Genomic DNA, 22,256 nt, shown 5'->3' on the forward strand with positions numbered 1-22,256 from the left:
TTACATATGACATAAAAATAAAACATACAATGTCTTTAAACTTCTACTTAATCGATATTATTTTTGAATTATTAACACAATGAGAAAAAAATAAAAATAAAATTTAATGTTAATAAGTTTTATTGACAATTTTTAGGGCTTTTGTGGTGACTGTTGTCGCTGCTAAAGGTCTAGTTCTATTGTAATTAATCTTAGTTGTCAACGCGTAGATGGATGAATTAGTCTCGTGGCTTGCCACGTAAATAAAAATTTGAAGTGTTAACTCTTGAGGGCATTTGTGGCCTCTTAGGATAACAATAGAGATATTTTATATCCCAAAATGTAACGAAGGATATAAATAATTTATTTTACATAGTTTAGGAGCAATTTTAATCCTTTTTCATAATTTGAATAAGAAACTACGAAAAAAAAAGATGAGAATTAGACTTTGACTTCAATTTTCTGTAATATATAGATCTTTTAAATAGGTGATAATTAATTTAATTTCAATTAATTTGAAATAAAAAAGTTGAAAGGAAGTTTTAAATGTTACCGAAGGTTTTTTATTTTTTAAAAGATATACTAATGGTTCAACTATAATTTATATTTTATATAGTCTCTTTGTCTGTCTTTTTGGTCTAATTAACTTCACACCCCAATTAAAAATATAATAATAAAATAATAACTTATTATACTATTATTTAAATATAAATATGGAATGAGAATAGATATTTTCTCATAATTACAATACCATATTATATCAATCTTGTTGATTTGTTTAGTTACCATATTTTTGATTGGTTAGTGAAATTTATTGTCATGAATTATAATGTTAATATTTAATTAAATTAGAATTTTTTTTGAAATCTCAAAATTAATCGATTATAATAAATATAAATTATTTTTTTAAAATTTGGAACAATTTAAATTGCTACAACGAATCACACTAAATGTAAACCTTACTGATAAGTTTTATGTGATAATTCGACTTAAAAGACATTGAGGAGATCGATCCGAAGAAATCATTTTTTTGGATGCCTACAAATACCAACTTTCTCTGATTCAATATATATATTTTTTTTAAAAATTAAGTTATTTGTGGATTATGCTAAAAAATGAAAGAGGAAATAAAAAAATGTTACTATAACTGAACAATACGACACCTCTCATCACACACAACGCTCTTTCTGTTGTTGTTTCATCTGTTCGAGGCGGTTTTCTCTGCAGGCTCCTTCATGAGCAGACTGCAACTTGCTGTAAATCTCAGCGGAAGGGGCAATTCCATCAGCGTATTATCCATCTGGGTTTGATCTGAATCCTTGAAAGACTTCAATATTTAGGTCTTCTTATGCCGCCAATCGAGAGCTGTTCTAAAGGGAGCTACAAAAAGACACTGTTTTTGTAATAAAGATTCATAATTTCTGCTTCTATGGAGGCTTACAAGAGATGGGTTCGAAGGAATCGCGATTATGTCCGCCAATTGAGTTCTCTAGCCAGTGTATGCCACTTCTTATTGACATTTATTGTTTTTATATAACTACCTTTTTGAACAAGTGTTTTCTTGCATCCTGGTTTTTAATGGAGTTAATTATTTGGCTTCTGTCAATTTGCAATCTTGATAATAGTTTCTTTAGTGGAAATTGTGTGTGTGTGAGAGAGAGAGTAGTTACATAGCTGGCTCCTAATTTAAGATGATTATTGATGAACCAATTGTTTGTTATTGGAATGGCATGTCTCGAATGAAATGGGTATTAGGTATAGTGGATATGTATAGCAGACCCAACTAATTGGGGATTGAGGCATAGTTTGAAATATTTTTTAATGAGCCAAAATATCTTTATTAAGTTGGATGCTTCCTTTTTCTTTTGGGGTTAGATGTTTCTTTTGGATTTAAATAAGTAAGCACGGGTTATTTTGTCATCTAGGTTTTGATATAGTTTGCGGGCAGTAACAGAGGGTTGGTTTATAATCTCCATTCAGACTTCTCTTGGAAAGCTTTTCTAATTTAACTCGAGAAATGAAACTGGTTACAACCATGAATTTTTAGCAAGATGCTATGGAATGTTACCCTACAAACATGTGATACATATTTCTTGGGGATTAGTTAGTTGAAAGAACTCTGATTTCTATACATGATTTCTGTCGTGAAGTTAATTTTGATAGTACTGCTGGTATAATTTGTTCTTATGTTTCACCCTACCTGTCCTCTCCTCTATCTTGGTTGGCCCAATCATCAAGAGAAAATGAAAAACATATATTCCGATGTTTGGGATTGAAAAAGTCAAGATTGTAAAGATTATCATTCTATGTTACCTTTTCCAAAAAAAAAAGATTTATCATTTTCTCAAAAAGTAGAATTTGAAAGAGGAAACATGGGCCATTTTCTTGGGAAATTAATTATAGTTATAAACATGTTATGCTATTCAAAAAGAAAAAAGCAGCCCAAAGGAGCTGTCGATAATGTATTTCGGAGACTTGTCAATGGTATAAGATTGAGAATCTTAACTTTAATTAAAGAGGGGTTCTGGTGACTTTGTCTTATTAGATTTGTTTTTATATAAGACAATATGAGGTGAATTACTTAGGGCTGATTCACAAACAGTAATCAAACAGTCCAAAGTTTATCTCTGGCATGCTCTTAAGGATTTAAATATTTATCATTCAGCACAAGTTGTTTTTTCCATTCTTGTTGATGCTTATTTGCTTAATGGTTTTCTTTAACTTGAACCAACATAGATTAGGTCTTAAATTGTATAAGATACTTCGGATGACTTACCATTGCAGCAGAACATTCTTCCCCCTAGAGTTGCATTAGAACAGTTTTGGTAAATTAGACTATTGGTCTATCAAACTGAAGAAATAGATCACAACATGTCAATCTTTTGTTACAGCATTGAAAAATATTACTCCCTTTTGTTTCAATTTCTTTGTGTTACATTCCTTTTTAGTTCGTTTTTAGAAAAATGTCTCTTTCCTTTTTTTGACAACTCTTTTATTCTAACTACCCACTTGGCACGTTGTTTTAAGATCAAAAGATTAAAGGGTATTTTGGTACATCTTACATATTTTTGTTTAAGACCACAAAATTTTAAAGTTCCTCTACTATCTTAAAATTCCGTGCTTGCAAAAACGGGGAAAATAAATTGAAATGGAGGGAGTATCATTTTTCTGTACTACTCTCCTATGGTGAGATCCAGTCATGACAGAGATACCTCTCTGCTATATGCCTTTCACTGCTAACTTCACTTGCTAAATATTCACCAATGACAGGTGATATGAAGGAAGTGCCAGAGTGATGGCAAACATGGGGGTCCCCTCTTTGCTCCATCTTTTTTAAAGATCTTACTTATACACAAATGAAGCAAACATTTTTTCCCTCTTTTGCTAAAAATATACTCTAGCATAAAGACAATCATCAAAAAAGGACATGTGTTCTCTCTCTTTTTTCATTAACCATTTTGTTTAGTATAGTGGCCTGATGAGAACATAAAGAAGAGATTACCAAAATTTGCCAGGTCTCCTTTTTTAAAACATTTGTTTGTTTTTTACTTTTGGTTTATGCAATGATGTACCGTGTAGTTTTTGTCATCCACTTTTACTGATAAGGTTTCCCATACTTTCATTACCACACTTTAATCATCAATTTGATGAAAATCTAGAAGATGTTGATAAATGATAATCTCGTTTCCAATATATGACCAGGGAATGACATGGCTTCTTCCAGAGCGGTTTGCTACATCAGAAATCGGGCCAGAAGCAGGTTTATTTGAAATTTTGGTAACATTGAGCTTCTTCTTTCTGCTTATAAACTCAGCGTAATACATTGTTTCTTTTCAAAATAAGTCTACCATTCTTTATCTTCTTTGAAAGTAATGCACAATTGGCAGTTAATATTTCTGCTTTCATCTTGTGGAAGTTTTGCACTTCTTAATCAACCAACTCTGGATATTGAGTTTTCTAATTCTCTTAATATAATGTTTTTCAACCCTTTTTTTAGTGTTTTCATGAGCACCGTGTAATGTAGATTAGTAATTGGTTTAGCTTATGTTGGTTTTCCTACCTCACATGGCTATGTATATTTATTGCGCCCTATTTTTGGCAGTCTCCTCGATCCTTGGAATGGTTACCACAGTAAATGAGCATATTATAGAGACAACTCCAACTTCGGGGGTGCATACTAGTTCTGCAGAGACTTCGTTTCTCCCTTTATCATTATGCCTTACTTTGTTGAGAGACTTGGAAACATTAATTGAAGTAGTAGCTGAGCAGCTCTGTGGCGAAGATAAAAAATGGAATTTGATTGCTCTTACAGAGGCTGCCAAGTAAGTGATATATTTAACTTTAACGCAGCTTATTTACTTAAACATTTGATGATTTTTTATTAAAATATGACAATTTGTTTTTAATGGATGCCAGGGTGTGCGTGAGACTGGCTGTGTTCAGAACTACAGGATATAAAATGCTTTTGCAAGGTGGGGAGACTGAGAATTTGGAACATTCAGATGATTTGAGTCCCCCAGGAAACATGGGGCACTTAAGGAAGCCTATCCAAAATCAAGGACTGGGTGTCAGTCTCCCTCAGGGTTTGAACTCGTGGAATCTTGAGGGTAGGGCAATGTCCGCCTTAAGTAGCTTTGGTCAGAATGCTAGGATGGTTTCTGAGCCGACTTGGTTGCGCAGGGTTCAACAGCAACAAGCAATTTTGGAACCTCCAGGTAATTGCTGGTTTCAGCTAAATTCAAACTACTTCTGATGATGACACCATAATTTTCTAATATGTTATCTTCCTTTTATTATTACAGCTAATATAATCAGAAATCCGAGTCTGTCAACCTTCTTATCTGAGAAGGGTATTCGTGGAGGGTTATTTGTGACTGGGGAGACTATGTTTGTCCTAAGACCACTTATATATGTCTTGCTGGTAAGGAAGTATGGAACACGATCATGGTTTCCTTGGTTCATCTCCTTGGCTGTCGATCTCATAGGAAACAGCATGCTATCAGCCACAACAATGTCCCAAGACAACAGGAAAGATCAGCATTTTCAATTTTCTAAATCAGAGAAGGATGAGGTAAGGAATATTATTGATCATTGCACAGAATCTTTGTATATATACCCCCACCCCACCCCACCCCACCCCAAATAAAAGATGGCCTCTATCCCCTCGAAAAGGAAAAGTAAGAGGCGTACTGTTCCGGTTACCCAATCTCATATAAAGCATTCTGCATTGTTGCTTCAGACACATTTTTTTCAATGGTAGATGAAACAGCGTGTTATTTGGTGTCTCTCACTCTGTCTTGACTGTCCTGGAAATCACAGTTCTTGAACCAATCTGCTGCATATCTTATGTTTTTTATATGGCAAAAACCCCATCTCCCTGGTGGCTAAATGTGTATTTTTTCCAGTCCCCGCTTGGTGATTCATACTTCCAGACTGAGGAGGAGAGCCCTCTCCACTAGGAATCCTTCACTTATCAATCTGTGTTTCTTATTTTGTCTTGGGGAAACTGCAGATTCTCATTCCAATTCTTACTTGCTTTCACACCCTTTTTTCCATTTCAAGATCCATTTGATTTGTTCAATAGCTTTGGGTTTATCTATTGCAGCTAGTGCTGGCAAAATGAGCCCATATTTTGGTAACCTGCCCATATTTAAATGGCTTGGGTGAGTGATTTTTTGCATGGGTAAAATATGGGTAAACTGTGGGTATAATATGGATAAAGCATGGATTAGTCAAATGGGTTAAGCTGCTAACTTCTATTCACTATAAATTTCATGATATCACTAAAAATATTATAATTTCTCTTGCTTTTTATGTTCTTCCATAGAACTAATTACTTTTCACTATAATTGAAAAGCTGAAGTCTTTGGCCCTCAAAAAATATATATTTTATATGTACATTTCTTTTGTTACTTATAATTATATTTTTTCATTTGTTTAATTTTATATTGGATAATAGTGTAAAATAAGCAAATCATGCATTATTATTGACATTGCTTAAAGTGTATTAAGCATGTTTTAGTCCTAAAATGCAAATATTCATTTTGTTTTGAAATTAAAAATATTTTCCCCTTGTTAATACATAATAATATTTTATATTGAAAAGTTATAATTTTTTTTTTTTTAACTTTTATGATGCAATAAAACTAAATGAAGCATTTTCAACATTTTTCATCTAAAAAAACTAAAATATTTTCTCCATGTTGAATTCTTAAGTAGAGTACTATTTACTCATGAAAATATGGGTAAACTAATATTCTTTATCAAAATAAAAAAATATGGGTAAACTAATATTACCCAACTCATTTCTTACCCAATCCATTTTTACCCATATCAAATATGGGCGGGTTGAGTTATTACCCATTTTATATTAACCCATTTTCAACCTGTCCAAATTTGACCCAACCCGCCCATTTGCCACCACTAATTGCAGCAATATAACTTTCTTCATTAAATGATATGTTTTACTCCAAACACTGCAGTTAAAAAGAAGGAAGCTGTTGTGGGTGCTTTACCTCATGCGAGATCCATTTTTCTCCAAATACACCCGGTAAAGCTACTCTTTTCCTGTAATTCTAGTTAATTGCTTCATATCAGAAACAGCAGAAAAGATAACTAAACGGGGATCGAAGCAAATTCTAACGCCTTAAAATTATTTCAGGCGAAGACTTGAAAGCACTCAAAAGACCGTAGAACCTGTTCCTATAGTTGGATTTTTCGCAGGTATTTGTAACTCATTTTCCTGCCAAGTTTCAAAAGTTGATTCATTAGACATTGTTTATGTAAAAATTGACACTGTCCTTCTTTACAAAAATGTATTTTCCTCCCATGTGCAGAAAAACTTATTGAACTCCTCATTGGAGCCCAGACTAGATACACTTACATGTCTGGTTCTTGAAGGGAAGCTACTGAATGTGTGTTATGCATTCTTTGTTATTTGACAATGGGGAACAAACTTCTCTTTGTTTTCTTCAGTTGTAGCATTTTGATATCATGATCTTGAAAAGGTGTAGCAGTGCTGAAATTTAGAACTAATAAAGGTGTATAATTTTGTTCTTATCCAAAAGTGCATTTAGGTTCTATGCTGCATCAGTGGTGCGGGCTCTTTCACTTTTGATGTCGTACTCCTTTGAATTCTCCAAATATATATACTTTTGGTGAATCTGGCACATACAATTTAATATTTCTGAAGAGTTATAGGTAGCCTGCTGCTAAGGATTTACATTATACGGACGGAAGTCTGATGAATATCTATATCAGTATTAGTTAACTCGCATTATTTTTTAGTTTAATTTCATTAACATAGACGGGGTAATCATAATTTTTTACTTCGTTGATGTGGAAACGACTCATAAATTAGAAAGTGAAAAGGATCTATGTGTTTTTAAGAAAGCTACTATATTTGAATCATAAAACAATTTAATGGAATTTTTTTTCACTGGGATCGTTGGTGAATAGTTGAAAGTTTTCCCAGTAATTTTTGAGCGTGAAGACCGACTCTAGAAGGAAACTGGATTTTATTGCTGGTAAATTGGTCCTCGCCTTTGGTTTAGTTTGCGGATTAAATTATTTCAAAGTAAAGACTTTCCATCATGAATCTGGATTATGATTCTTTATCACCTATAATAAGATCTTTTAGTGAGAATTCATATTAACCAAACATCAAAAATAGATATCAAACACTATAATGAGTAAAAATGTGTGATAATACAATTTGTGTCTTTTTTTCAATTACTCAATGAACTCTTTTACCCTATTAAATCTGTTGTTAGATATTTATATCATTTGGCTAAAGTGGGGTACAATAACAGGTGCATGTCACGGCTAATTTGGACGTAAATTAAAAAAAGTAAAGCAAGGAACATGTTATAATCGATTAAATATAATGATAATGATAGTATAAATTTTAGTTAATAAAGCGTGGCTTAGCTAAGTTAGAAGTGGGCTACAAGTACAGTTTGGGACCATTTAGTAGAGGGGCTAAGTCCCCACTCTACTCTCCTATATATCATGGAGTTTGGTCTTGTAGGTGAGCCATACCCAACTATAACTCCTATAGATGTTGGTGGAATTTTTATTTACCTTTTTGTTCCAATTTAAATTTGCTTTTTGTAGAAGATGAAATTTGATGTAAATATCGAGCATGAATAAACACACAGCTGGTTGATTTTCCAAACCAACTTAGTTAAGTTTCAAAACTGAAGTGATAGAAACCTATCAACAATATAATTGGTTCGTAGATTTAACTTAACCTATCTTAGTTAATTAGAGGTTAAGATGATGGACCATTCCTATCACAATGAAGTACTAGATTGGTCCATCACCTACAAACCATTACAACTATATAACCCCACTCCCTGCTCTACTTCTTAGCCCCTTTATCAACTAGAGATGGCACCTAATAAACTAGGGCCTAAATTTGTTTTATAGGAAAAAACTCAAAGTTTGGAAAAAATAATTATTTATTTTCTTATTAAATGTTTGACTCGTCTATGTTATATTTTTTTTAAAAAAAAGAGTTCTCCGTTTATTGGTGTTACGTTCTCACTCTATTTATATAAGCTAAACTGCACCAACAATCCACAGCGCATCACTATAACACACGCCGCATATCTCTAATGGAATCTAAAAACATTAAGTTCTTCACGGCAGCGCCACCGTCGGCATGGCGGCGACAGGTGGCTCCACCATTGATATCTCCCAAGCAAGAGCCTCATGACTTGGCTGAGAAAGTACCCACTCCATCCATTATCAAAGTCACACTACCCACCCCAAAACCGAGACCGTCAGTACCACCACAGCTTCCACTGCGTGGAAATGATGCGGACCGGCTTACGAAGGTAGACGGAGGAGGGCGGAGGATAAGAATACCGGCAACATGCGCCGCCAGAGTCTTCCAGCTTACTCGTGAACTCGGTCACAAAACCGACGGCGAAACTATTCAGTGGCTCTTAGAACGTGCTGAACCGTCCATCATCTCTGCCACTGGCACTGGCGTTACCGCCGTTTCAATTAACGGTACCACCAAAATCCCCACCACTGATAATAATGACACTTTAACGGGCAAACGCAAACGTTGTGATTGTGTTCACGTTAAATTAAACGACTTTAAACAAAGAAATAATCATCCAATTACAACAATTAGGGAAAATGATGCAAAATTACCTAACAATATGGCAACAATTTTAGCTCCGGTGATGTCAATAATACCACCTCAGGCAATAATGCCAGTGGGATCAATGTTTCCTGTTCCGGCGAGAATGAACTCGAGTATGGCAGCACCGTCAACAGTATGGTTAATTCAGCAAACACCATTGATACCATCAACAAGGCAAAGTGCAGCTCAGGTGAATTGTGTTAGTGTTAGGCCAGCAGCTACTTTCTTCGGTGTTCCAAATGCGTCACTCATTCCTGCTTCTGCTACCAACGTCTGCTCCTCCCACTCTCCCGGTCATTGTTGATTGCACTGAATCAACAACGACAATATACCAGTATAATTTCACAAGTGAAATTTCAAGAGTCTAGAATGATCATGCCAAATTCATTCTTCATTATTGACCACACAGGAATCTAAAGCTAATGATCACTTTAATCAACTGTAACTCTTCTTCCATGATAAGTGTTGCTTTGAGAATTCCTCAAATTTTTTATTTCCTCAGATTAATAGTTCAAACTTCAAACCATGACCAAAATTCACAAATTGTAGTTATAGCTAAGTACAGATTCTCAAAATCATCTAAAAATTAAAAAATGTGAACTGTACAACTTATACTATACTCAACGGTATCACCATCTTCCTCTGCCTAATTGTTAACTGTATTGAATGGATTGAAAACTGCTGTAGACACCTCAAATCAGGGATGTATTAGCTTTTTCTGGGTTCAAAAATCTGAACGGGTGATGTAAAGAGAAAAAAAAAAAGGGAAATCAAATGGTAAGATTTTCTTGAATTGCCAGGAATGATCCTATTATGTTTCCACCAACATCTGGGAAATTTGCACATCCCGTAAGATTCTTCACCTTGCCTTTGCGATCAACTTCAACGGGGTATTTTAAGAGGTGCCCTCTCATTTCTGTTACTTCATCAGATGCGAATTGCTTCCAGTTATATTCACCCATGGACCTAACCCGTCTTACACATTCTAATGACTCCGGCTGTCTGAAGCAGTCCTCAACAACTCCGAGATGCTCCGCCCACAGAGACATTCTATATCCATGAATCTGCAGAAGATAAATTTGCACAGACAACGGTAAGCGGATCAGATGCACACACACATACAAAGTCTTTTAGCTTCCTTGTATACATATACAAATAACCTAGGGTTGGTTATAGAGAAAGGAGCTTAAAGAGTTGCTTGTCCTAAAATCTTCTGATTATACAAAGGCTCAAGGAATTGATTGTGGTGAATAGATGCAGACAACTTAAAAGGCTCAAGGAATTGATTGATTAATTGATTGAAACTACTAATTGAGTGGTTGATACTAAGGCACATACGCGATAACTGTAGCAATTCCTCTTTCTTTCTCAGAGTGCATACTTTGGTTCATTTCTATCTACAATATCAGCTTAGCACACACATCAAAAAAGTATCATATGACGTTTAAGTAATGTTTTTCATGGATTGATAATGTAACCAAATTATTTTAGCACAAATACTGAATTTGCTAATCACCTGTCCATAGGGTGTTGACTGTTTTCTTGCCCATGTATGATGAGGTTGATATGCTCCCATTGCGATCTCGGTGTCTCTAGTGCCCTCCAGAGAGCGCTGGTTGATGTTTGCAGATCCCAATATCACATACTCATCATCCACAATCATGCCTTTTGAATGAACATAAATCATGAATCTACGGGATTTTTGGCTGAACGCCTGCAACAACATATTCAAATCATTAACTCTGACACTGATCAATAGTATGCAGTGCAAGACAGGTCGAGGGCACAGTTTTAGAACACAGGAGGAAACTTGCCAGAGAGCTAGTAATTTGTGTTTTAAAACTAGAAGTCTGTACTTCAAAAAAAAAAAAAAAAACATCTTGCGACGGCCAATTAGAAAAAAAAAAGAGAATTTGAATAAAATGAAAATAAAGAGAATCTTCAACAAATAGGTAAGTGGACAAACTGTCAAGACAAAATAGAATTTTTCAGATTATTTATTTAGGATAATAGACAAGTACCTGAGGAGTGTTTGCTGCGCTAGGACTCTCATTTCCATCAACTTTCCCAGCCTCGCGGTTACCAAGACAGTAGAAGTTCAAATAATCTTCCGGAGAGCATGAATTCTCAAGCCCAACCTCCTCTAAAGCCTTGTAAATAGTCTCATACATCATTTGCATTGTCTTGTTCTGCAAACCAACATAGAGACATGGGGTTTCACTAACACAACTTGTAATAATCTGAGAGCAGTTGATTGTTCGATTAGCTGAATGCATATGCTAGCATCCTTAGTATGGCACGATTCCTCACCATCAACTCAAGCAGTTTAACTTTAAGTAGCTTTACCTGCCAATATAGTATTCTCTGTGTAGCAGCCCCAGTTGGATTACCCTCTGGCCACATTGGGAGGACAATGTATGCTGCAAACCTCTCATGCGCTCTTATCTTTTCAGCTATTTTAAGTGCAATTTCCATGGGAATCAGATTATTTGCACCTGCAGGCAGCACACAGGTAATTCAAATATTGGAATTGCTGACTACCAGAAGATAACTATATTCTTTCCATGATATGTAAAACTGTTAGCAGGCAGACTCCGCGCTTCTCCACTTAAACACCACGCTTAATTCACGTGATGCAAGGCCTCTTACCCTCTTGACACTGCAACCCCCCCCCCCCCCCAAAAAAAAAAAAAAAAAAACCCAACACACACACAAAAAAAAAAGGAATATGCCTCTTACCCTGTTTCTTTCTTTACTGTAATAACTTCTGAGTTGTCTCTCCAGAAAATATTCACTTCCCTGTCTTTTAGGATTGTGCACAAAATGCTACTCCTTTCATACCAATTATGTGGTGTTGTTTGACTGGACATGGAGTTTAAGAAATATGGAAAGACTTTGCGATATTCCAAAACTAACCTTAAAATAAAAGAATTTTTAAATAGAAGAGTACATCTTTTTTGGACTTTTTGCCAAATAAGTGGACCGAATATGGGTAAAATGTTGATAGTGACATTAAATATGTGTTAAATTAGGAAATGTGTCATTCTTTTAAGAGCTGAGTAAACAGGAAAGTGTGTTAGAAGGAGTAAGTAATATCCTTATATATATGTTGACCTGAGCTTAAATTGGTTTTGATAAATAAACAAACAGCTACAAAAGAACCAGGTCTCTTGGAGTGAGCTATTGGTTATGTTGTCAACTGGATTCCAGGAATGCTACGTAGATATCGTAAGAACCAAGTTTTTAGAAGACTGCTGATCAGAAGCTGCAAAACTAATTCCTACTGCAAGTTGGATTCTTTGAAGAATTAGGTTCATGGGCTACACACGTTGCATCAAGGAATTCACGAAAAACAAGAATATATTGATACACTTGAACAAAAGGAAGGAAATTAAGAAATAGAAGAAAACATGTGGAGGTCAAAGCAAATGAGGCAACCAAGTCCAAGTAGGATTGGATTCCTTAACCAAAATACTTTTGGTTTTGGAGAATAAAGTGTAAAAGAATTTGACCAAACTCACTCCTATATAAAGCACCATATTGTTGTTGTTGGAGGCTAGTTCTATTTCTTACAAATATGATTATTGCTCTTGATAAATAGCAGTCATTGCAAGAAGGTGTTGATTCAAGCTACTTAACAAAAGAACCTGTTCCAGAAGAATAAGTTGTTTAGTTCTTGAGTTGGTTAGGCTCGAGTGTTTGGTTCTAAATTGTAACCTATTTTTCTTTTCAAAAGTATTATTGTAGATGATCAATTGTGATTCATTTGGTTTCTAGAGTAGACTAGGAGTATAGTATTGAAAGGGATTGCTACAATTGGGTTGATCGTAGAGGACCATCAGGAACTTGTGGGTGGCTCTCAAAAGCAACTCAAAGATTATTGTGGGCAGAGGAGATTAAACTAAGTTCTGAACAGATGACGGGTGTGGCAATGGGATTCTAAGGGACCTGTTCCCTGGTCTTCTCCCAATATGCACAACCCCTGATGGCAAATCAGAGGAGATGTGGTCGGAACCTAGTATTCAGAAGGTTGATTAATGACTGGGAGATTGATTGAGTGGTGAAGTTCTTGAGCTTTGATCAGTGGATTCCTTGGCACTACTCTAGAGCCAGACAAATAAGCATGGAGACATCACAAATATGGGATGTTTTCTGTGAACAGACTGTCCGATTGGGGACTTAGAGGAAGTGCAGGAAGAGAGGCATCAACTTAGGATCTAGATGTCTCCTTTGTAAAGAGGCTCTGGAGACTAACAAGCACCCAGTAATGCACTGTAAGGTTACTGCTCAGGTGTGGGCTCTGTTTACTAACAAAGTCAATGGATACTGGACTATGCCAGAATACACTTCTGACCTCCTAAGTTGTTGGATCAAAAGGGGAGGCAGTAGAAGTCAGAAAAGATGGTGGAGAACAGTTCCAGCATGTATTTGGTGGAAAGGAATCAAAGAATTTTTTAAGGGAAGGAGTGTACAATATAGAAGATCAAATGGAAAGTAATTACTACTCTAGGCTTTTGGTGTAAAGAACAGGATATAGAGGATGAGATCCAATTAGTGGACTTCAGAGGATCTTTGTAAGTATTTATATATTTTTCTTTTCTTGTAATCATCTTTTGGAGGTGGCCAACATACCTTAATGCTGAGGAATACAAAAAGTTACCAGTTAAAGAAAAAGGTACTAGAGTATATAGTCCCTTTGAATATAGAATTGTAACCTAAAACTGCTCCTCCTGAAGTCAATGATGTTTTGAGGTAAATCCTACAAGTGTAGGTCGTGTCATTACTCCCTTGAGTAAGGAGTTCTCCACATAGAACTACTTGCGCACTTTAATTTCTGCACTTCACATTCTGTTTGTGTCTAATTTACTTGCGTTTAACCGCGAAAATTGGGCAAGACACAATTTACCCCCTCTTGGGTGTAGGTGTATTGGTAAAATAACAATAGGCAAGATAAGTTTCCCTAATAGAGTACCAAGAAGGTACTCCAAAAGGAGTTAAAACATTGCTCGTTACAATTACACACCCTCAAAGTCTAGAAAATCAAAATAATGAGACATATGATCTATCATATAACTCCTACACCAAAAGTATGGAATCTGTAGGCATCTATATTCTTTAGGGGGAAAATTATATTTTTGATCTTCAAAGCATCTCTTGTTTCCTCTCTGACCTAATAGTCGTTTTGCATATCTGTTTCTATCTTCTATTCCTTTTTTGAGTCTGCCATCATTAAACGACACCTCCAATATTTTGTGGCATCACCCAATGCACCCCACAAATACTTTGGTTTGAGTCTCAAATGCTACGTTATATCCTTATGTGTGATTTTCAGTTAGATAAGGGGAAGCCTGAAATTCTATTTAATGTGTTAATCAATCTGATCTAATCTCGCAAGTATAAGAAAATTTTCGTCATTCCCAACCCTTCCCAGCCCGACATGATAAAGAAGACAAGCATACAAAAGGATTAGAAAGAAGATGATATATTAGCCATAACATAAAGCTGGTTATGTCCTAACTCAAGGACATAAGCTATTTACGTGATTCATGCAGGTGTCTCAACAAGTAATCTTTAGTGGACCTAAATCAACTACGAAAAAGAGAGAACTAGCAAATATAAACAGTTAGATGCATCAGAATTTACTATCCATACTTGTGTGCTGGCAACATTACACAAAAACTTCTGAAGTGTTTAGTTCTATTTACTTTTGGTGTAAACGTAGTTTATTAACTCAAACAGAAGACATCTTTGATATTCTAGATTGTTTGTGGGCAACAGATATAGTTTTGAGCCTTGATAAATTGTAATACTTTTGAAGGGAAACTCACTTTTGGTTGTACTATGCCTGTGGATATATAGGAGTAAGGTTACCAGTTTTAGAAAAAAAACAGACAAAAACTTGCAGAACCTATGCACGAACCCAGCCATTATTTGTTGGCAAAATACTTATATCTCCAGCTAGTACCTTCACTATCCTTGTGGTGTGCCAAAGAGCCACTGTATCCCACATAGTGAGCTGACCTCCCAAAGAATCCTCTGCACATGCAGTTGATTGGACTTGAAACTCAGGAATGAGCTTGACATTGGATCCATTAGTGGGTAACAAGGATGTAAAGGTACCATAAAAGTTATTGCGGCAAAGAAGTAGTATCTACTCAGAGATGCAAATAGGCCACGAATAGTATTTTTTTTCTTTTCATGATGACGGTGGTGTCCAGGCCAGCTTGAGCGTAGCTCAACTATTCTATCAGGTGCCTGCTACTTCCCACTAGCAAAGGCACAGACAAACTTTGCCAACCAAGGGTTGGACATATGAGAAGAATTCACCTAATGTTTTTGCCTCCACCGAGCATGAATAATATATTTTTAAATATACTCCGACGGCTTTTCTATAATAAGAAGCAAATGACAATGATGGATTTGCTTGTTCAATGTATTCAGAAATTGGCAAATATTTATACACAGCATAAAAACAGCTTCTCACCAACATCTTTATGTTGACTCCAGTTGTATGAAGAACCAATGAAATATTGATTTTCGATGTAAATGAAGTGTTGTGCAGCACGAATAGCCTTCACATATGCTGTGTGTATGCTCATGTCAATAAGTACATTTTTACCACACACCAAGTTCTGCAAAAAAAGATGGGGAAAAACGAGTTTACTTTAAATTAGTAAATAAGTACTCCCTCCGTTCCCATCTTATACAATGCACTTTGACTATGCACCGATACTTTTGCAACTTGTGGTCTAAAACAAGCCATAAATATTTGTGTGGTACAAATTACCTCATTAAGGGAAAAAAATGGAGGTTTCAAGTTAAATTGTTTTAATATAGAATGCTATCATTTTTGTTGGATAGACTAAAAAGGAAAATGCATCTCATAAATTGGGATAGAAGGAGTATATGTTTTGGTGCACGTATGCTTTGGTGCACACAAACAATCCGTCCATCTATCATTCTCACCTTCATTGTAGCTTCTTTAGGATCCTTTGGAAAGCCTTTGACCGAGTTCGAGTCAATTGAACGAAATATCTGCTTAATGGTTGAAAAAAGAATATATGACTCTTTTATCAAAGACAACACACAAATTAAACTTCTAAGCTGTTGATATTAAGTTAATCACTCAACCTGTACATGCCAACCGTTAGGGTCATCACTGCTCACAGATGGAGCATCAGAGATACCGACAATTTCAGGCATTCTTTCAATTCGAAGCAAATCATCCTCAAATGATGTCTTCAACTTTCTAATGCCATGAGGCTTTGAAGCCTTCAACCAGCGTTCCTCAAAGTTTGTGAGAACATCATATGCTGCTGGACCATCAATTTTAGAGTGCAAGTCATGCCATGGTTCTCTTGGACAACCAGCTGTACTCCCCTGTTAAGAACAGGTATGGATTACTATCTAAGCAACATGTAACTTGAGGGGGGAAAAGGTAATTGATGAGAAGCCAACCTCTTCGTCCAAGAAATATATCAAAAAAGAAAAAACACAATGAAAAATAAGTAATAAGACAGAAGTTTTCATCAGAAGATGCATGTTTCAACTTAATAATTGTGATTGTAAAGTTTAGTAAAACAAATTAAGTTGATGCAGTTCACTACTGATCAGTATGTAAAATCTTCTCCTGGTGCAAAGTTGAATTATATAGACTAAGGATAACTAAGGCAAGAACTGAATGTCAACAGAGGAAGATGTAGAAAGACAAGTCTCATTCTCTTCGGTTAACCAAAATTTTTAATCTGATCCAAAGGTTGAAAATGGTATAAGCATTTTACAGTATTGGTCTAAGTCAGTCTTCATTTTTCTAAATGCTAGACCGTACTTTGACCAGACATGGTCATTAAGATAGTAGTCGAAAATGTATTTCTAATATTATTTGGAAATAAGGACGAAGTGTCAGATCTTAAATTACTCCAGTTAAAAAAAATGGTTCTCCTTTAACTTGTTGAACAGAGACATCAAAATAGGGGAACAATGATTTTCATTTCGATATCAGGAAGAGATTTTCAACTAGATGGTTTGGTACAGGAACCACAAATGGCAATAACCTGATGTCTAGTCATTATCATAATATATAACAGTTCTTACACTAAATAAGTTTTTAACGAAGACGAGATTCACTAATTGAAAACCTAAACTGCTTCAGTTTCACAGACAAAAAAAATACTCCAACTATTGTTGATATGTATACCCGTTATTTCTACGTTAGCTAGGGTTGGCCAAGCTCAAAGATATTGAAGAAAGGTACTGATACCTTGGGGTAAGAGAATCCTAAAGAATTAAAAAATAACCAAGTTTTGTACTGTCTGTATTATTGACAAATTCTATATAGTTAGAACTTGCAAGTAACCAAGAAAAACTCATTGCGAAGATTGTCATACTTGTTCATATAACTAGAATATGCAGTGGAAAATCAGAAAATTAACAACGGCAACTAATGTCTCTGAAAACAAACAAAAGGATATTAAGGATGATAAGTTACAGCATAAGTAGGGTTATGATAGTCCTCAGAGTGCACTGTCTTTAATGTTCGAAATAAAGGGTGCTCCGGAGTATCATATCTCCCATCACACAAGTCAAGTCCTCCAACAAATGCTATGATTTTTCTTCGATTGTTGCCGGCATCAGCATCTATTATCACAGTTTTCTGATGATGTGTATAAATTACTCCAACTTCCTGCACACCAAAACTCACAAGAGATTGGGCTAATGGAGTATTTAAGATAATTAACTTAATTGAAGTAGTCCAGCAATATAACAGCATCAGACATCATCAATGTACCTTAGTGGTAACGATCAAAAGTTTTCAACTCTTAAAATATACTGAGAAGAGACATGCCATACAAAAATAATATCAAACAAAATTGTTCTATCCACATGATAAGGGACTCAGGGCACACCTTCAATTATCGGTACCAGAAAATGTCAGCAATGAAACATAGAGGGAAGGAAGAAATGAAATGCAGTCAAACGAGATTTATTGTTCAAACAAACTTTACTATGGGGGGAGGGGGGATTATTACTTAGATGATTGGTCCTCGCTTTCAAAAGACAATATGGGATTAATACTAGGAGAAACTATAAGCTCAGTAAAAACCGTATGGAAAAAGGAAGTTATTCATCCACTGAACAAGGAAGCTAATATAAAAACAAATATGCAAGTTCTAGATGTATTAAAACAGTGAATGATGCTCCATGGCAATGATTCTAAACTAGAATTCCTGCAGGGCTACTGATCTCAAGTAAATCTTTTTGATAACTGGTCTCAAATGACTTACCACAGAAAGAATCATTGAAAGAAATGTCAAAATCTAACTTACCCTCTGCTTGACCCAACTGTGGCGCTTCCCTGCTACTCGAGGACAAAGCAGCACTTTCACGGAAGAATGCTTGAAAAAACTGCGAGTCTCTTCATCATGGGTTGCCATAACACCATCCTGCAGCTCAAAGTTAAGCATTAAAAACTACAATTAATGACGCCTTTGGGGACAATCTAGAGAAAATAACAACAAGATAAAAACAGAAATTGGTTAGAGTGCCAACACCTATTAGCATTGCTTAAAAATGCTAAAATAGAAGTCCGTCATCAAATAATCTTACTGAAATAAATGGATATCAAGATATGCATAGGCTGTAAGTATAACAGAATAAAAATCTACCTTGCACATCCAGGACATGGATTCTTTCCAGTTGTCTTAGTTGATGCACTATTTTTCATGCTGAAAAAAGATGATGGTAATTTGACTAGGCAGTCACGGAACATTAACTTAAAGAGGCTTCTAATTTACTTTATCAATAAATTGTCTATGAATGTATATAATAGTATATTAACTGATTAATGGTTAAAATTCTGAGTCGAAGGGTTGTTGAGTAACTAACAGCATATAAGCAGATGATGTGTGCATAGGATACATGCACGATTTCACATAATCTTTTCTCCGGACATTTTAAATGATTGTTTGGAAAAGGAATATAAACAAACCTATATCTGAGGCATGTTGTTGATAACAACTTAAGACACTGAAATTCAATCTAATATTCAGATGGTGCTTGAGTATTAATTTTATGCACATAAGAAAGTCAGAAGTTCAATATAATTATGTTATCATTTACCGTTTTATAGCCAAGGATGCTTCTTGATGTAGGGTCGTCCCATATTAGAAGCAGCACTCTAACACCTTCTTGTGACTTTAACTTTAAAAGATCCCCGAGAGTGTAACCTTCAGCAGAAGCATCATCTCGAACAAGTTTGACTTTGTGCCATACTGACCAACCTGTAATGTAGATCAACCGTCGGGCTTGGCGTATGGCGTCAAAGATGTCACGCCAACACTTCCCATGTACATATTGCATTCCATAGTCAAGCATCACATTTGGAAGGCATCCATCAGGCACATGAGCATCTTGATACAGAGTAACTGTTCCACCCATCCGCAGTGGAAAATAAGTTCCAGGAACCCCATAATACTCGGGACCAGCACCAACTCCATGATGGTAAAAACTTAATTTATCCATTGGATAATATTGGACTGATATCCTCAAAACTGCTCCAGCCTTGCAAGGTCTTCCATTACTGTTCAGGATCGGAAAGAACCCCTCTACTTTACCCCCTCCATATATCTGTTCTAGAGGGACAGCCACTGTCCCCATAAGCTGAGAACCTACTATATCATCATCCTTGACAAGAAATTGTACTTCCGCTGCATAGTGTGCAACAGGCACATTAAAATGTTGCATCCACACGGGATTTTCGTTATTGTTTATGACATAAGTCCGGCCAATCGTTGCATCCGCTATATTAATTGAGACGTACGGATCACTTGTGATCTTATTACTCATTTGGCCAAACATATCCCCAATGGTTTTGTGGAACATGTCCATGTTTGGGAGATTTTTTGCTTCGTATACCCAAATTTCCAGATTTCCATGTAAGAGCAGAACTTTCAAAGAGCTTTTGGAAGGCATGAATGGCACAACCTGCATAGCTTGAGTATTCTGTGGTTCAGCACATGAAGTTGGATAGGTTGGTTTTGCTGACTCAGCTTCCCATCTTGAAAAGGATGAATTAGGGTGTCCATAAATATTCCCTTGAGCATTGTAGTTTGCGGAAACAGGGTTCGGGCCCGCGTGATAAGTTGCAGGGGAACTAGGAACTGATGCTGATGCAGGGGCAGGAGGAGAAGCATGTGAAGGGTGATTTTCAGACAAACTCATATTTGCAACAAGATCATGTATTGGTGGATAAGCTGAAGGGCGAGTGGAGGAGTCATCTTTACCATAATCATAGCCTGCCCCAGAACTACTAATAGATGAAACACTATCCTGGCGATGGAGAGAGTCATGAACTTTGGATGGTTGGCTCTCCAAAGGCCTTTCTGGCCAGGAATGTTGATAATGCTGAGGTGAAGCATATTGGTAACTGCCTTGATGTTCAGAAGTAGGCACGGTAGATGTTGGGGGAGGTGGATATGCATGGGCTGGATAGGGAGGAGAGGCACCAGGTGATGCCGAAGGGTAACCATACTCGAAAGAGCTGGAGTGATGGAGAGTGGGCGCTGGAGGTGCTGATGGAGCTGATGGACCTGGTGGATAGGGATGATAGTTATAATGACCGGAATGTTGAGTGTTGTAAGGGGGGGGATATTGAGGGGATTGATGTGGATATGGATATGCACCAGAACCTTGCGGAGGATATGCACCAGAACCTGGTGGGGGATATGCACCAGAACCTGATGGAGGATATGCACCAGAGCTGGGAGGGGGGTATGGTTGATTTGAAGGTGGTGGAGGGTAGCCATAACCGGTGTTATATGGGTATGAATGTGAAGAATTGTTATAATTGTCCATCAGTACACACTACCAGGTTGCACTAGTCTTGTTCTTTGGTGTACACTAACATACAAACTGATCAAACCAAACCAATAAATCAAGAAACAAGAGGGTCTATCCAAGATCCGGAATTTTACCCAAATTCAACACACCATTACATAAAACAAGCTTAAACAAACTTCCTTGCCTCTTTTGGAAGAGGGGATTGCCAAAGATAGATGTTCTAGACAAAATACATAAAATTGATCATGTTAAGAAATCGATTTTATGGGGTCGTTGAATCTTGAAATATATTCATAATGTGAAAGAAAAATAGAAGGTAATTCAGCAATGAAACGCAAAAGATGAAGAAAAGAAAGTACCTTTTGACTAATTACTTAAAAGAAAAAGATCACACAGAATAACAGGATCATGTGAAAAAGGAGAAGATTCCCAGAAATGACAGCAATTGAACTTTGTGCCACAAAAATGGCGAATTAGTGCGTGTAGGTGACGCGTTTAAGGTGTTTCGGAGAGATTGAAGAATGACAGGGATTCAGGGTGGGTGCCGTTATCTTGACAGAGACCGAAGGGTTCTTTGACGGTGAGAGACTTTTTCTGCTACTTTGCACTTTAACAGCGTCATTGCTGGCAGTTTCATACAAATAACTACAACAAATACAAATATTAACACTAAAAAGGCATAAATAATGTCATTTAATTTGACATCAATTAATATATATATATCTAAAAATTCTCTAGTCATAGATGTGCTAAATAAACACGTAAATCTGTACGTAGTGGAATACATCCTTTTTTTATTATATTATTTATTTGTCGAATATTTTTTAATTTTGGTATTTTCTTTTACTTTAGTTTTTTTTAACGAATCAAAAAAGAATAATATTTCTTTTCTATTATGGGTGTGTTTGGTATAAAACAATATATTTTTTGAAATATGTTTTTCAATTTTCTCATATTTGGTTGACTTAAAAGTTTTTTTGAAAAATATTTTTCAAATCAATTCATTTTCCTCAAAATTAAAGAAACTGATTTCTCCAACTTTAAATTATATTTTTTTTGTTCAAAAAATAAATTTAAAACTTATTTTAAAAAATATTTTAAATTTCAAATTTTTATTTTTTCACTCCGCCCCTACCCACGACCCCTCCCCCCACCCCTCCAAACAAATTAAGTTTTTTTAAAAAAATATTTCAATTATAAGTTTTTATTTTTTTCACCCCCACTCCGCCCAGTCATTATCCTCTCAAAAATTAAGTTATTTTTAAAAAATATTTTTAATTTC

General features: G+C 35.8%; 3 protein-coding genes across 5 annotated transcripts; 2 read left to right on the forward strand and 1 right to left on the reverse strand.

Annotated features, from left to right (window-relative positions):
- Positions 1 to 1,087: 1,087 nt before the first annotated feature.
- LOC107008668 (peroxisome biogenesis protein 16) lies at positions 1,088 to 7,160 on the forward strand. 2 transcript variants are annotated; one of them, XM_015207805.2, is made up of 8 exons: positions 1,088 to 1,477; positions 3,682 to 3,739; positions 4,082 to 4,301; positions 4,396 to 4,694; positions 4,782 to 5,050; positions 6,462 to 6,529; positions 6,641 to 6,702; positions 6,816 to 7,160. In XM_015207805.2, exons 1-8 carry the CDS (start codon positions 1,409 to 1,411, stop codon positions 6,875 to 6,877), a joined length of 1,107 nt encoding a protein of 368 aa, XP_015063291.1. In that variant the 5' UTR covers positions 1,088 to 1,408; the 3' UTR covers positions 6,878 to 7,160. The 2 variants fall into 2 exon arrangements, with proteins under 2 accessions (XP_015063291.1, XP_015063299.1); XM_015207813.2 differs by having other exon boundaries at positions 3,682 to 3,756; positions 6,816 to 7,059.
- A 1,437-nt stretch (positions 7,161 to 8,597) lies between these two features.
- Positions 8,598 to 9,440, forward strand: LOC107007946 (transcription factor TCP9). Its single transcript, XM_015206808.2, has one exon. It carries the CDS (start codon positions 8,598 to 8,600, stop codon positions 9,438 to 9,440), a length of 843 nt encoding a protein of 280 aa, XP_015062294.1.
- A 173-nt stretch (positions 9,441 to 9,613) lies between these two features.
- Positions 9,614 to 21,603, reverse strand: LOC107007945 (phospholipase D gamma 1-like). Of its 2 annotated transcripts, XM_015206807.2 has the most exons (10): positions 19,256 to 21,602; positions 18,463 to 18,579; positions 17,625 to 17,819; positions 16,268 to 16,516; positions 16,103 to 16,171; positions 15,621 to 15,768; positions 11,483 to 11,631; positions 11,158 to 11,325; positions 10,653 to 10,850; positions 9,614 to 10,200 (listed from the first exon to the last, which is right to left on the reverse strand). In XM_015206807.2, exons 1-10 carry the CDS (start codon positions 20,987 to 20,989, stop codon positions 9,907 to 9,909), a joined length of 3,321 nt encoding a protein of 1,106 aa, XP_015062293.1. In that variant the 5' UTR covers positions 20,990 to 21,602; the 3' UTR covers positions 9,614 to 9,906. The 2 variants fall into 2 exon arrangements, with proteins under 2 accessions (XP_015062293.1, XP_027771703.1); XM_027915902.1 differs by lacking the exon at positions 17,625 to 17,819 and having other exon boundaries at positions 19,256 to 21,603.
- Positions 21,604 to 22,256: the final 653 nt, after the last annotated feature.

Source organism: Solanum pennellii, chromosome 1 (assembly GCF_001406875.1).
Source record: "Solanum pennellii chromosome 1, SPENNV200".
Lineage (NCBI taxonomy): Eukaryota > Viridiplantae > Streptophyta > Magnoliopsida > Solanales > Solanaceae > Solanum > Solanum pennellii.